Source organism: Callorhinus ursinus, unplaced genomic scaffold, assembly GCF_003265705.2.
Source record: "Callorhinus ursinus isolate GAN/ISIS: 27379988/994484 unplaced genomic scaffold, GSC_fseal_2.0 scaffold48, whole genome shotgun sequence".
Classification (NCBI taxonomy): Eukaryota; Metazoa; Chordata; class Mammalia; order Carnivora; family Otariidae; genus Callorhinus; species Callorhinus ursinus.
The window spans coordinates 10,793,774-10,807,110 of record NW_027397110.1 but is presented as its reverse complement, the minus strand read 5'-3'; the positions used below and the strand labels follow the sequence as shown (position 1 = coordinate 10,807,110).

The 13,337-nt window shown below is 57.8% G+C and overlaps 1 protein-coding gene across 1 annotated transcript in view; it reads left to right on the top strand.

Annotated features, from left to right (window-relative positions):
• Nucleotides 1-230: 230 nt before the first annotated feature.
• NCF4 (neutrophil cytosolic factor 4) overlaps nucleotides 231-13,337 on the top strand; it is a 16,815-nt gene continuing 3,708 nt past the window's right edge. Inside the window, exons 1-7 of the mRNA XM_025881585.2 lie at nucleotides 231-412; nucleotides 5,439-5,523; nucleotides 5,851-6,004; nucleotides 8,110-8,180; nucleotides 11,000-11,127; nucleotides 12,331-12,388; nucleotides 13,059-13,157. Coding sequence (XP_025737370.1) covers nucleotides 381-412; nucleotides 5,439-5,523; nucleotides 5,851-6,004; nucleotides 8,110-8,180; nucleotides 11,000-11,127; nucleotides 12,331-12,388; nucleotides 13,059-13,157 — 627 coding nt within the window. The 5' untranslated portion in view covers nucleotides 231-380. The remainder of the gene's footprint in view (nucleotides 413-5,438; nucleotides 5,524-5,850; nucleotides 6,005-8,109; nucleotides 8,181-10,999; nucleotides 11,128-12,330; nucleotides 12,389-13,058; nucleotides 13,158-13,337) is intronic.

Sequence of the window (13,337 nt, the reverse complement as noted above, 5' to 3'; positions counted from 1 at the left end):
CTGTCTCTGATGGAATGGAGCTCTCCGATGCCCAACGGCAGCCCGGCTCCAAGAAAGCACATCGAGGAAGTCCTCAAAGCCCCCGAGTCAGTGGATTCCTGCAAACCCAGCATCCAAGCGTGGGCACTTCCCCAATTGCAGTGCAGCTGGGAGGTGGGGAAGAGGAAGTGTGGGGCCAGGGCTAGACCTAGAGAGCCCAGAGGAGGAGCCTCTTCTAAATGAGAGAGGCAGGGGTGGGGCCTCCCCAGGGGTGGCTCTTGGGGACTCCTGGGACCACAGCAGAGACGCAGGGTGGCTAGAGGTGAGTGAGAGGTGAACTCGGCCTCGGGGCCTGGCCAGGTGAGATTCTTGCCATCCTCTCCCCGGGAGCACTGACGACCATGGCCTTGGCCCAGCAGCTGCGGGCCGAGAGGTGAGTGTGGGGGCAGTGCCCTCCCTGGGCCTCTGCCCTGTTCCCGGACGACCTTGGGGCTCAGAGGCCCACCCTCCTACAGCCCCTTATCGAGGTCACAAAAGCTAAGAGGCTGGAGCTGAGTCAGAACCTGAATGTTCAGAAATGCCGATTCTCAGAAGTGTTTCAAGGAAGCCTCCAGTCGTGGCTCACTTCCCTCAGGCACAGATGAAGGCACGGAGGCTCAGAGAGGGGAAGTGATTGTCCCAGGGTCACACGGGAGTGGGTGTGAGTCTGCACAGGGGTCCTGGGTCCCAGGCTGGAAGATGGCTTTCCATCTTCTGTTCAAACAGAATCACAGGATCTGGCTTCTTCCTCTTTATCTGGGCCTGGCTCAAATGTCAAAAGTCTTCCCTCACGGTCCCTACATTGCTCTCTGACGGCTCGCCCTGTTTCCCTTTCCTGCAGGGTCCTTAGACCACTTGCATAATATTCTATGCTGGCTCGTTTGTTTTCTGTATCACTGGCTCTCCCATCAGCAGGCCCCATGAGGGTATTTGTCCCCCCATCACTGCTGTATCCCCAGTACGTAGAGTAACACCAGCATGGACTAAATGCTCTGGAAATGCTGCCGGATGAGTGAATCGGTGAATGGATCTTTGAACTGGAGAATGTCCGTGGCTCCTTCTAGTCCAATCCTGGCGTGGTACCGATGAGAAAAATGAGGACCAAGGAGGATAAAGTACTTCCTCAGGGTCACCTGGAGCGCAGCCTCACCAGGGCCTATCTCTCAGCAAGACTGTGCCCTGAGCTGTAGGGGACCTGAGGACACAGGGCTTGGCTCCTGCCCTGGGTTGGAAGAGCCGGTGACATCAGAAAGAGAGCGTGCCCACTGTCAGATGGGTCAGGCTGGTTTAGGTCAAAGTGGGCAGCAAAGGGTCCACAGTGGAGTCTGGGGGCTGGAGGTGGAATTGCCAAAGGCTGAAGGTCGGGGGGGGGGGAGTCAAGAAGGGCCTTGGTGAACCGGAGGGGGGTGCGGGGGCTGGGGCTGCCCCACCAGGTTCTCTTCCCCACAGGTTCTCACTGGACACCAAGCCGAACGCACGAACACACAGGAAGTGGCTACCATGTGAGGCTCGTGGCACTTCCTGTTTGTCAGGGAATGTCAGAAGCCAGGACACCCACCAAGAGCCACCCCCTGTCCCCGACGGTGTGCTCCCTCCCTCCCACTCCCTGCTTCTTCTCAGCCACTCTTTTGCCCCTCGGAGGAGGAGGAAGGGGCTCCCTCCTGCCTCCCTTCATGGGGCCATGGAGCCAGGTCTTGGGGTCACTGGGCTCCCTGCCCCTCAGGTGCCCTGGATGTGCTCTGCTTGAAGCCAGAGCAGAGGACAGAAAATGGGGGTGAGGGTCCAGCAGGATTTTCTAAGACCCCAGGCCCCAGACACCCAAAGTTCGAAAGGACTGCCTTGGGGTGGTGAGTTTGGTTCCAACAAACATGTTTTGAGCACCTACTGTCTGCAGGAGCCACGAAACCTGACCTAGCTGCCACCTGAGGGCCTTTCCAGGCCTCGGTCAGCCCCTCCCATCCAGGCTCCACAGTGGACTTTGCATGAATAACATGGGCGCGTATGAACCCAGAGCAGCCCGGCCCCAGAAGGCCCTGAGTTGACTTCAGCTCTGAGGGGTCCTGGCTGAGATCTCCAGGGGAGTGGCTCTTCTGGGGGGATTTCCAGTCGGGTTTGCTGCACCCCTGCCTCCGCCCTGGTGTAGCAGCTTCCTGCCTCAGCCCCCAGCAGGCAGCCAGGCCGTTCCCATGCTGACCACCAGAGGACTTGCTAAGACACATGGGGTGGCCCCGCATGGAGCACCTACTATGTGTCGGGTACTGCTCTGGGCCCTGGGAGTGGAGCAGTGGGCAGGGTCCTGGCTTTTGTGGGGAATCTGGGGCTGGACTTGGTATGGATGAGACCTCCTGACCCATGCCATCCCAGCGAAAGCCTCCCTCGCCCAGCACCCCAGGGCAAGGCTCAGGGCCTTTGTGATGGGCCTGCCAGTGTCTCACATTACTTTCCACCCCTCGTTCTGTGTTCTGGCTGTGCTCAGACAGCCCCCGCCCCAAAGTTCCTTGCACTTGCCCCCTCTGGCATGGCTAGAGCCTTTGCACTCAGTTTCCCTTGCCTGTCGTCCTGTGGCCAACTCCTCTTTGCTTCTCCTGCTGACCCAGCCCCCCTTCTTCCAGGAAGCCCTCCCTGACCACCCTCCGTCTGAGTGAGCCATGAACCTTGGACATGCATAGCACCCTGCTTTTCTCTCTGATGGACGTAAGCCCCATCTTCGAAGTGCCTGCTTGCCAAACTCTCCTGCCCACTGCACTACTAGTCCTCGGTGGGGTGGTGGTGGTGGGGGGATTATAATAATGGCCAGGCTCTAGGATGGCTCAAAACACCATGTGCTTTTCCTTCACAGCCTCCCTGACCATTGAAACGATCTTGTTATTTGTTTAGTGTCAAACTTCTTCACTCAGCCATGAGACCCAGGAGGGCAGAGGCCATGTCCAAATGTGCTTAGAACAATATGGGAGCTACCCTCGGTGCTAACAAGGGTTTGCTATTATTATTATTATTATTATTATTACCTCAGGTGGGGGAACAGAGGCAGGGGGCTGGGATTTGTCTATGTGTGTGCAGTGAGCTGTTGGGACAGCAAACTAGGAGCAGTGTGGCAGTGTTTGGGAACAAAATTCTGCTTAGGCTCAAATCCCAGCTTCTTGATTTACTTGGGCAGGTTCTGTAACCGCCCTGTGCCTCAGTTTCCCTGTCTGTAAAAAGGTACCAGAAGAGCATCTGGCGCATAGCGCACATTCAGGAAACTGTTAAACGTAGTTATGACCCAACCTGGCCGAGTCCCTGCCCAGGGCCATTTCTATGCTCTGGTTCCTTCCTTCCTGTCCGCCCCCACCCCCATCCCACTGCAGATGAAATAACCATGAGATGCACAGCCTCTGGGGAGAAGTGGAGGAGGAAGCTTCTCCCAAGGGTGTTGCCATGGGGCCCTGTGTGGAAAGTGAGGGGGGAGGCTGCCAGTGGCCACTAAGTTGCTTGGGAAGTGGTGGGGATTTCCTCTGCCTGCCCATTGCCACCCTGAGGCCCCCCCCCCGCCCCCGCCGTGGCCGCCGCCCGTGGTAGCCGGGGGTCCCACACAGCCCAGGCCACGTGGGGACCCGCAGCAGCTGGGACTGGGTGTACAGACTGGGAAACCGATCTCCCCGAGGGCCTGGCCAGCTTGCGGATGTGGCAGCCCCGCCCCCACTCCCACCCGGTCTCCCAGTTGCTCAGGACTCGGCGACCCCTGGCTACTCTTTCTCTGTCCCCTTGGCTGTCTGCCCCCTCGGCTCACAGATCGCTCTTCCCGGGGGAGGGGGTCTTTACCACCGGTCACGGGCACATGGTACCTCCCCGACTCCAGCAGAGATCCACCCCCACCCCCATCCCCAACCGCCCCCACTGAGCGCCAGAGCCACAAGAGTTCTTGCCAGACCTCGACCTGGGGGCCCAAGGGCCTCACATTAGTGTGCTTGAAACTCGGTCCATCGGCACTCCTCCCCTCCCAGCCATCCTGGGCAGGAGATGGGTGATATGTAGGTGTCACTCTTGACACTGCCCTTTCTCTCACCTCCAAATCCAAACAGTCCCCAAACCCTGCTGGCCATCGGTCAGGAATGACTCACAGATGGTGGTGCGTCTGCTGGAAATGTGTAAGTCGGCAGGGCACCGAGGAACTCGTGGGAGCTTAAACAAACAGGGACTTATTTGTTCACATGACAAGACGTCCAGAGGTAGGCCACGGCTGCTTCTGCAGCTCAGTGACCTCAGGACCAGAATCCCAGAGATTCCTTTAGTCCTCCTCCTGTCTTGGCCTCATGGAGGCAATGTGGCTGCTGTGGGTCCATACGGCACCCCTGCTTCCAAGGTAGGCAGAAGGGGGAAGGTGAGGAAACCCATGCTGGCCTGCCCCTCCCTCTGGATCAGGAAAGCAAACGCTCCTGGAGAGGTCCCAGTGCAGATTTCCTCTTAGGTCTCATTGGTCAGAACTGATCACATGGCTGGTCCTAGCTGCAGGGGAGGCTGGGAAATAGGAATGAGATTATTAGGTTTGGTTCAGACCAATCATGGCCTATCACCTTGAGGCTAGGCACATTGCCACCTTAAAAAAAAAAATGGAGCTCGATTAGCAGGAAGAAGCAGAGGACACAACAATGAAACAGTGTCCACCAAGGGTTGTGTCTCTGTGTCTGGCTCGGGCCCCCACCATCTCTCAGCTGTACCGCTCCGGGGCCTCGAAGTGCTGATCTGTCCCTTCCGTCTCTGCCCTCCCTTTCCTCTGCACACAGCTGCCTGAGTTGGCCACTGGAGGCTGGGATCGTACTGTTTTTACTCTCTTCTGAAGCCTTGTATGGCTCCCTGTTGCCTACAGGAGTTACTTAGCTCAGCACTGGACACCCTCCTCAACCTGTCTGTTCAGTCTCCGATCACAGCTAACTCCAGTCACACTAGACCCGAGCCCACTCCTCGCGCCTTGAAACCTTAGCATATGCTGTTCCCACTGCCTGGAAGACCCCCCCCCCCCCGCCTACTTGGTGGATTCCCCTTTGACCTTCTGTTTGACCTTCCAGACCCGGCTCAAACACCACATCCTCCTCTATGAGGACGTTCCCAGCCTGGGCATGATGAACTATTCTCTCTGTGGGACATGCGTTGACTTTGTTTCTCCCTGTATGACCCAGGGCCTCGCCAGGGTCTGACATGATGGACGTTACTTGATGTGCCACTACTGGATGAATAACGCAGCCACAGAGTGATTCGCTCGCCCGTAATATGGCTGCTGATGTAAGGCCCTGTCTCCAAGTGTCCGGTCCGTGCCCCAGCCTGGCTCCGGAAGCGGTGTTGACCGAGGAATGCCAGACACACTCTTGGGTCACTTCTGCCTACTTTGGCCCAGCGAGCCCATCAGGTGGTAACCAGGCTCCTTTCCCTCCCGTCTCCCTCAGTGACTTTGAGCAGCTTCCCGACGACATTGCGGTCTCCGCCAACATCGCGGACATCGAGGAGAAGAGGGGCTTCACCAGCTATTTTGTAAGACAGCCCCCTGACCTTCAGCTTCTGACCTCTGAACCTCCAACTCTCTCATCCCCTTAAGTTCCTGACAGGGCGATTTTGTAGTAAACATCTTGAGACATTTTTGATGACTCCAGCTTGGGGCCGGGGGTGCTGCTGGCCTCTGGGGGACGGAGCCCAGGGATGCTGCTCGGCACTGCCCATCGCACAGGGCAGCCCCCCAAGAAGTAGCTGGTCCCCCGTGGACTAGCGAGGTTGAGAAACACTGCTCTACTTCTAGGACCTTCGAACCCCCACCCTCCTCTGCCCCCAGCCTCCCTACACCCTGGCCTGTGTCCTCCCTAGGTTTTTGTCATCGAGGTGAAGACTAAAGGGGGATCCAAGTACCTCATCTACCGCCGCTACCGCCAGTTCTATGCCTTGCAGAGCAAGCTGGAGGAGCGGTTTGGGCCGGAGAACAAGACCAGCCCATTCACCTGCAACCTGCCTGTGCTTCCAGGTAGGCGGCCGTCCCAGTCCCGCGGCCCAGGGAGCCGGGCGTCCTGCCACACGACAGAGCCCTCGGCCTCTGCTTCCAGCTCTGCCACCCCTGGGGCTTACTCTGGGTTTGCCTCCATGCCAACCATTCCGTCCGCGGCCCCTCCTGGCAGTCGCAGGCTGCCGCCTCCAGCCTCGTCGCCCTTGACCTCCTGCCCACCCTGTTGCAGCCCTCCATCCCTTGGGTATCGCACCGACTCACCTTCCGCGCCCCCTGCAGCCCTGTCTGACAGTGGCCCTCTGACTGCCGCCCAGCTCCCGCAGTTCCCCGGGGGCTCCCCCTCCTACTCTCCTCCGCCGGGACACTGAGGGCACCCCATCTTTGCTGCTGGGCAGTCCGCTCACCCCTTGCCTCCTGGCCTCTCTCCCCAGCTCAGTCCCCGCAGGCACCTCGGAGAGGCCCAAATCTCTAGCTGCTTGGCGCCTGACCTCTGGAGCCCTGCAGGGGTGTTGGGGTGCCGGGTCCGTGGGGTGGCCTCGGGGTGCACCCCACACCCTGCAGGCCGCAGGCAAGCACCCTTCCCACAAACGGCGGAGACACTTCCTGACCTGTCCTTCTTCAGGCTCCACACTCTGCCTCCTTCTTGCTCTTCCGTTCTCTCTGTCCCGGCAGAGGTCCCAGGGGAGCTGAAGCTGTCCCCCAGGGGCTCCTGGCTTCCCTTCTCCTCCTTCGGAGCCACTTCCACTCGCACCTGCCCCTTCCCTGTCTCTGGGCTGCAGGGGATGGGGGACCCTCCTGTTCTGAGCCCGCCTCCCCATCAGGCTCCAGGGAGCTTGGCCCCTCCCTCCTGGGCAGCTTTCCCCAGAAAACTTGTGGGCTCCTTATACGCTTGCCTTTTCCTTATTTATGGACTCTGCCAGGCTCTCCCACAGCCTCAGTCCTCCTGGCTTTAGACAAGCCTGTGCCACGAGGAGGCTTTCCGGCCCTAAGCCCCCTGGAGCCCCAACGGCCCTCAGGAGTCGCTCACTGTCCCCCTTTTCCCCTCCCTTCCCTGCTCATCCCCCGGCTTGGTTTCTGCTCTCACTGCCCCGCTGAATTCCCCTTGGGATGGTGGCCCGTGACCTGTTAAGTCGGACTTCCGTGGGCATATCCTGGCCTCACCTTCACTGTCCCGATTCTTCCTCTGGGAAGCTCTCCCTGACCTCCTCCCAGGTCTCTTCCTACCTCACCAGCCGCTCCTGCAGCTCCTTACAGAGTCTACCCTCTCTGATGCTCCTGGGAGGGTTCTTAGGCGTTCTCTGCAGCACCCTCCCCTGCAACCAGGTCATCTGACCTCTGATTAACTGCTCTCTTGTAGCTGCTAAGTCCCAAAGGCCTCTCTACCCCAGACCTCAGATGTTGCCCTCCTGCCGGACACCAGCCCTTGCCCAGCTCACAGGCAACAGAGCCAGACATTTGTTTGCCTTCTGCTGGGGGTTCTCGGGGGATGGTTCTGCCAGGCACCCCCCCCCCCGACCTAAGGCCCCTGGAGAGGACATTTGTCTTGGGTCAGCCGTCATCTCTTTCCCTTTCTCCCTAAACACGCTGCCTTGCTTTTGAGGAATGATTCATTCATCTACTCAACAAATATTGATTGGTGGGGGGGCACTATTCTAGACCTTGGGGGGCATATTATAAGTACCTTGAGATTTAGAGAATTCTGATGCCCAAGTCCCACCCCCAGAGATTCTGACTTAATAATTCTGGGGCAAGTCCTACGCAATGAGATTTTTAAATGCTCCCTGGGTGACTTAAATGTGCAGCCGGGGTTGAGGACCCCCATCCTAGGTGATGGGATTCAGCTGTGGGCAAAGCAAATCTCCTCCTTTCTTGGAGCCAAGAATCATAAGTGCGTGTGTGTGTGTGTGTGTGTGCACACGCACGTGTAGGAACAGGCAATAAATAAGTAAAACAAGGAAAATGTCAGCTGGCGACAGTAAACCCAGAGAATGCAAGCTGAAAGTTGGGGAGGCCCCTTCAACACGGCCGAGCCAGTGAGGAGGATTCCTGGCCTGGGTGGGTGGCTTGGAGCCCAGAGACCACAGTCTTGGGCCAGGCTCCCAGGACAGCTCTTTGCATTTCCACAGCCAAAGTCTACATGGGTGTGAAACAGGAGGTTGCAGAGATGCGGATACCTGCCCTCAACGCCTACATGAAGGTAACGGTGGGTCACCTTGGCACCTGGAGGGCCCCTGGGAAGGTAGCATCCCTGGATGTGGCCTGGGAGCTGGCTCTCCTGCTCTGATGGGCCCCATCTTCAAACCTTAATCCTCTCCCCTGGGGAGAGAAACAGGATGTGTTCTGGGGGCTCCAGGCGGAGAGGCAGAAGCAATGGAGAAGGTACAAGGAACCACACTTTGAATTGACAGCTCTGGTGTCTGCCAGGTGTTCTGATACCGACGTGAATAGGATCCAGTATCTGCCCTCAACGTACCTGCTGCCCAGTGTGTGTGTGTGTGTGTGTGTGTTGGGGGGGAGACAGGTGGGTCACGAAATCACAAAACCGTGGCCTATGTAACAGAGGCGTGATGGGCCAGGGCCCCAGCTCTCTCACACAGTGCCTTTGTTCAAACTAGAGAAAGGCCCTTGGGTATTTCCCAACCTGTAAACTGTCTGTATCCCTAGGAGATGAGAGCACAGAGACAGAAGCACCTTGAAGGCAGAGACCAGACGGTCAAGAAGGCCTTCTACCAATCAGGACTGTGCAAGAAAGGGACAGTGTTCCTCATGAGGTAGTGAGCACCCCGCCACTAGAGGCATCCAAGCCATGGCTTGATGGCAACCTTAGAAAACTGGAGAGGGAAGCCCTCCTCATCACACAGAGGCACCCTCCCAGCCAGCGAGGGCTCCCCCTCCTCTTCTACTCTCATGGCTGAAGGGCACAGAGCTAGGAGTCTTCAGTCTTCGCTCTGACATTCACTGTTTGGGTGATTTGGGGCAAGTGGCTCATCCTCTCTAGGCCTTGGTTTCCTCACCTATGAAATACGGCAGTGCCTCCAGCTTGCTGGTCTTATGGGAGGGGAGTGATGTTGGGAGCTTCCAGAATGTGAGAGATCATAACTCCTAGTGGAGTGAGCAGTGGGAGGTGGGAGGCAGGAGGAGAAACCCCAGCCCTCTCCAGCGGCTGCAGGAATCCTGGGCTCTGAGCAGAGAAGAGGGACGCGGGGAAGCCCCTGGGCCACAGCAATGGAGGCATCTCCCCTCAAGGGGGCGCTGTGACAGCTTCTCTTTCAGGGTGGATGGAGGCTCCTGTCTCCCCCTGCAGGGCTAGGAGAGGGGTGAGCTCTGGAGGAAGGGATGAGGCTGTGGAGCTGGGGCTCTTCCTCCCACACCTGGAGGAAGCCTATCCTTTCTGTCTGATTTGGTTCCTCAAAGCCCAGGAGTCAATCGGTGCAGGAATCTCTGCTATGGATAACGCCAGCCTATGCTTGAAAGGTTCAGGGACGGGGAGCTCACTACCACGCTTCCCTGCTCATCCCCTGTCGGACAGCTATTAGAAAAATCTGATTCCCTGTAACGTCCACCCACCAGTCTCCCCACTGTCCTCATGGAGAATATGGGTCGTGTGATAATGACGCCTGCCTGGAACGATGTGGGGTGCTTTGACCGGCAGCCGGGAGGCTCTCGATATACATTTGTAGGATAAACGAATAGGCTTAGTTATTTCTCTCAGTAACTTGTGAGTTAGATGCTATTCACCCTGTCCACAAAGAGGTGGAGCCACTCACTCCGTGTGGTAGAGCGGCTGGATAGGAGGGCTGGGGATTCGAACTTGTGGCTCTGTGTATCCACCATGCTGTGTTGTAATGAAAGCGACAGTGACAGCGATCATTTCCAGCTCTGACGGCGCACCTGTTAGATTAGATGCCTGGTGGTGTTCTAAGTGTCGTGCACGCATCACTCATTCAATCCTTACGCCATCCCACAAGGCAGACGCTAGTATCATCCCCACTTTATTAATGAGCATACGGAGGCACGCTTGCCCACGGTCACCCAGCTGGTGAGTGGGATTTGATCCCAGGCCCCAGCCTGGCTCAGTGTCTGTACCCTTAAACCCATCTCTGGGCTGCCTCCCAGCCCTCCCCAGATGACAGCCGTGTCCTTTCCGGGCTCTGCATTCCCAGTTCCTCCGGGATGGACTTCCGGGTCCCTCCCCCTCCTGCTGCCTCCATGGGATTCTCCGAGGGGTTCCAGGTGCCTCTGGAGTACTCCCGGGGACCTGTGCATTGTGCAGTTTGGGGGGAATGACTGCCAGGGTCTGGGTACTCTGCATCCTCACGGAGAGCCTAGTGGTGGGTGTAACCAACATGAGAATGGCTGAGGGTCCCGACTCCACTGCTTCCTAGCTCTGCCAACTGGGTCAGGTCCTTTGCTTCTCTGAGCCTCAGTTTCCCCAACTGTGTATGAGGTCAAGTATCAGAAAGCACTTTTTAGGCTGTGATACCACAGCTCTTGTTGTTTTGGGTCATGTGAGGTGTCCTTCCTCCCACTATTATCTGATTTTTTATCTCAGGGCTGGGCCTTGGTGGCAGATGGCTCTGGGTGGCCCAGCTCTGTCACTCGCTAGGCCAGGCAGCCTCGGGCAGGTCCCCTCACCTCTCTGGCACTAACTTTCAGGTTGTTGTGAGACGGAGCGAGGTCACCTGGTGTGGCACTCAATGTGGTGCCTGAACAGTCACCTCCATGTCATTTTACCTGCCATTACCATTATCATTGTGTCTGGAGGCCTTTAGGTTTTCTCCACATGAACTGTCCTCAAGCCAGTTGGTCCCCTCCTGATCTTGAACCCGGGAGGAAAGCTTCTGAAATGTTACGTGTCTTGTATGAAATGAAATATGTTGTTTCTGTGATCAGGCAGAGGAAGCGGTACTAGAAAGAGAGGGGCCAGTGTGGGGGATGGGGTTGGGGCAGGGGGGCTGGGATGTCCAGACCTTTCTGTTGACCGCCCCCCTGTCCTGCCTCCTCTCCCAAACGCAGAGCCTCCTCAGCCTGCCCATCTGGGTGCTGATGGACGAGGACGTCCGGATCTTCTTCTACCAGTCGTCCTACGATTCGGAGCAGGTGCCCCAAGCACTGCGCCGGCTCCGGCCGCGTACCCGGAAAGTGTAAGTGACCGGCCGCTGAGCTCCCGCGGGCCAGGCCCTGGGCCCCTTACCAGGTCTTCCTAACTGGGCGCTCTGTCCCAGATGCCCCCACGGCCAAGGCACATCTTTTCCCTGGAAGAAGAGAAAAACTAGACATCAGTTCTATCCCTGAACACCCCAGGATGTTCAGCTTGTTAGGTGAGCTTGGAAAACCGAGCACAGGGCCTGGAGGGGTAGAAGGTGGGTGCATTTTGATGTGTGTGACAGTGAGGACCAGAGGACAGGGGCTGGGCCACAGATGAGGAGAGTTGGGTGTCCCAGTCCCCAGTGGGGTTGCCTCAGGACTCGGGGTGCCTGGAGAGAGTGGAGAGTGGGAGGGAAGGGAGGAGTTGCTCTCTCCACAGACATTCCCAGAGTATCTCCTGGGATGCCCGGTCCCCCGGTCCTGCAGTTCCATGGGGCTGTCTGTGGCTTCTGGTGTATCACATGGGCCCCCAGGGGACACTGCTACTTCCTCACTGATTCCAAAGAGCCCACCACTCCCTTCCAAGCTCCCTCCTAAGCAGAAAATAATCACAGAAAATCCAAGCCACTGTGATAGGGCTGGGCTCCCAGATGCCAGGCCGTTGCTGCTAAGAATTTCAGGGACAGTGCTCCAGAGCCCTGGCCTCCCTCCCAGGGCCTCCCTCCTGCCTCAGGCTAGTATCTCTGGGTGTCCTCTCAGTGCCTGGCCATCTCCCCGGGGCACGCCGGCAGGCATGGCCTCAATTCCAGCTGAGCCACGTGGCAGCCCTGTGCCCTGAGCCCTGGCACAGAGGGCCTCTCCAACCCATTTCCTTGGCTGAAAAATGAGAGGTTGGGTGTGGGGAGTAGAAGGAAGAACAGATGCGAAAGGGTTGACAAGTTAGGGTGCTGAGCAAATGTGTAACTTCCTCCCCACCTCCTTGCTGAGTCTCTGTTTCCTGGTCCACAAAGGGGATACAGTCCCTCCCCCATGGGCAGTGGGAACCGGTGCGTGTGCGTGTGCGTGTGGGTGTGCGTGTGCGTGTGTGTGTGTGTGTGTGTGTGTGATGGCCCAGAGGAGCAACTGTAGCTGCATTTTTAACATCCTCTCCCTTCCCCGCCTTTCCTGCCCCTGATGAGGGGCTGCTTTGGGGACAGAAGCAGGGAACCAGGCCCTGAGGGAACCAGGAGGGCTGACAGGTCTTCCTTTTCTCTCTGCAGCAAGAGCGAGTCCCCACAAGGCGCCAACTTTGACCGCATGGCAGCTCCGCGAGCAGAGGTAACCTCCACTGGGCCAGGCCTCCCACCTCACCTCTGGGCTCCACCCTTCACCACTGCACCCCTCCTGCTGGGCGCCCTCTGTGTGCCCACAATTGGTGCTGGGTGCTGTGGGTTGGAGGGGCCTCAGCCTCGGCCCTAAGGGCGCCCAACCCAGCTGATAGGAGGTGATATGGGGAGCACTCAGGCAGAGGGGAATGCAGTCACCTGTCATCCGTTCGGCAAGCTTTCCTGGCCTCCTCCAGGCCAGCCCCACCCTGGCGACTGAAACGTCAGAGGTGACTCAAACCAGGCCCTGTCCTCAAGGAGGTCCCAGCTCCCTGGGGACACACATGTAGAAATAGTGTGGTCAGTGCCCTGGGCTTATGGGAGCATTGGAGCCCACACTGAGGCCTGGGGGGCTGAGGAAGGTGCTCGAGCCAGGGAGTTTGGATCCTTGCCTCTCTGTGCTCATCCCACCAGGTCTGAAACGAGCACCATTCTGGAGTCAGAGAGACCTGGGTTCTAATTCTGGCTCCTCCACTAACAAATGGAGTGGCCTCAGACAAGTCAGTCATGCTCCCTGAACCAGTTTCCTCATCTGTTAACTGGGGCACTGAAGTATGCAAAGCAGGTTCATAGGAATTCAATGAATGCTCCCTTCCTCCTGCCCTACTCCACTCTTCTCCCAGGCCCTGTTTGACTTCACTGGCAACAGCAAACTGGAACTGAATTTCAAAGTTGGAGATGTGATCATCCTTCTCAGTCGGATCAATAAAGACTGGCTGGAGGTGAGGGTGGGGTGAAGATGGGGGTGAGGTTGAGGGTGAGGATGGGGGTGAGGATGGAGGTGAGGTTGGAGGTAAGTTTGGAGGTGAGGATGGGGGTGAGGTTAGAGGTGATGTTGGAGGTGAGGATGGGAGTGAGGATGGAGGTGAGGATGGGGGTGAAGTTGGAGGTAAGTTTGGAGG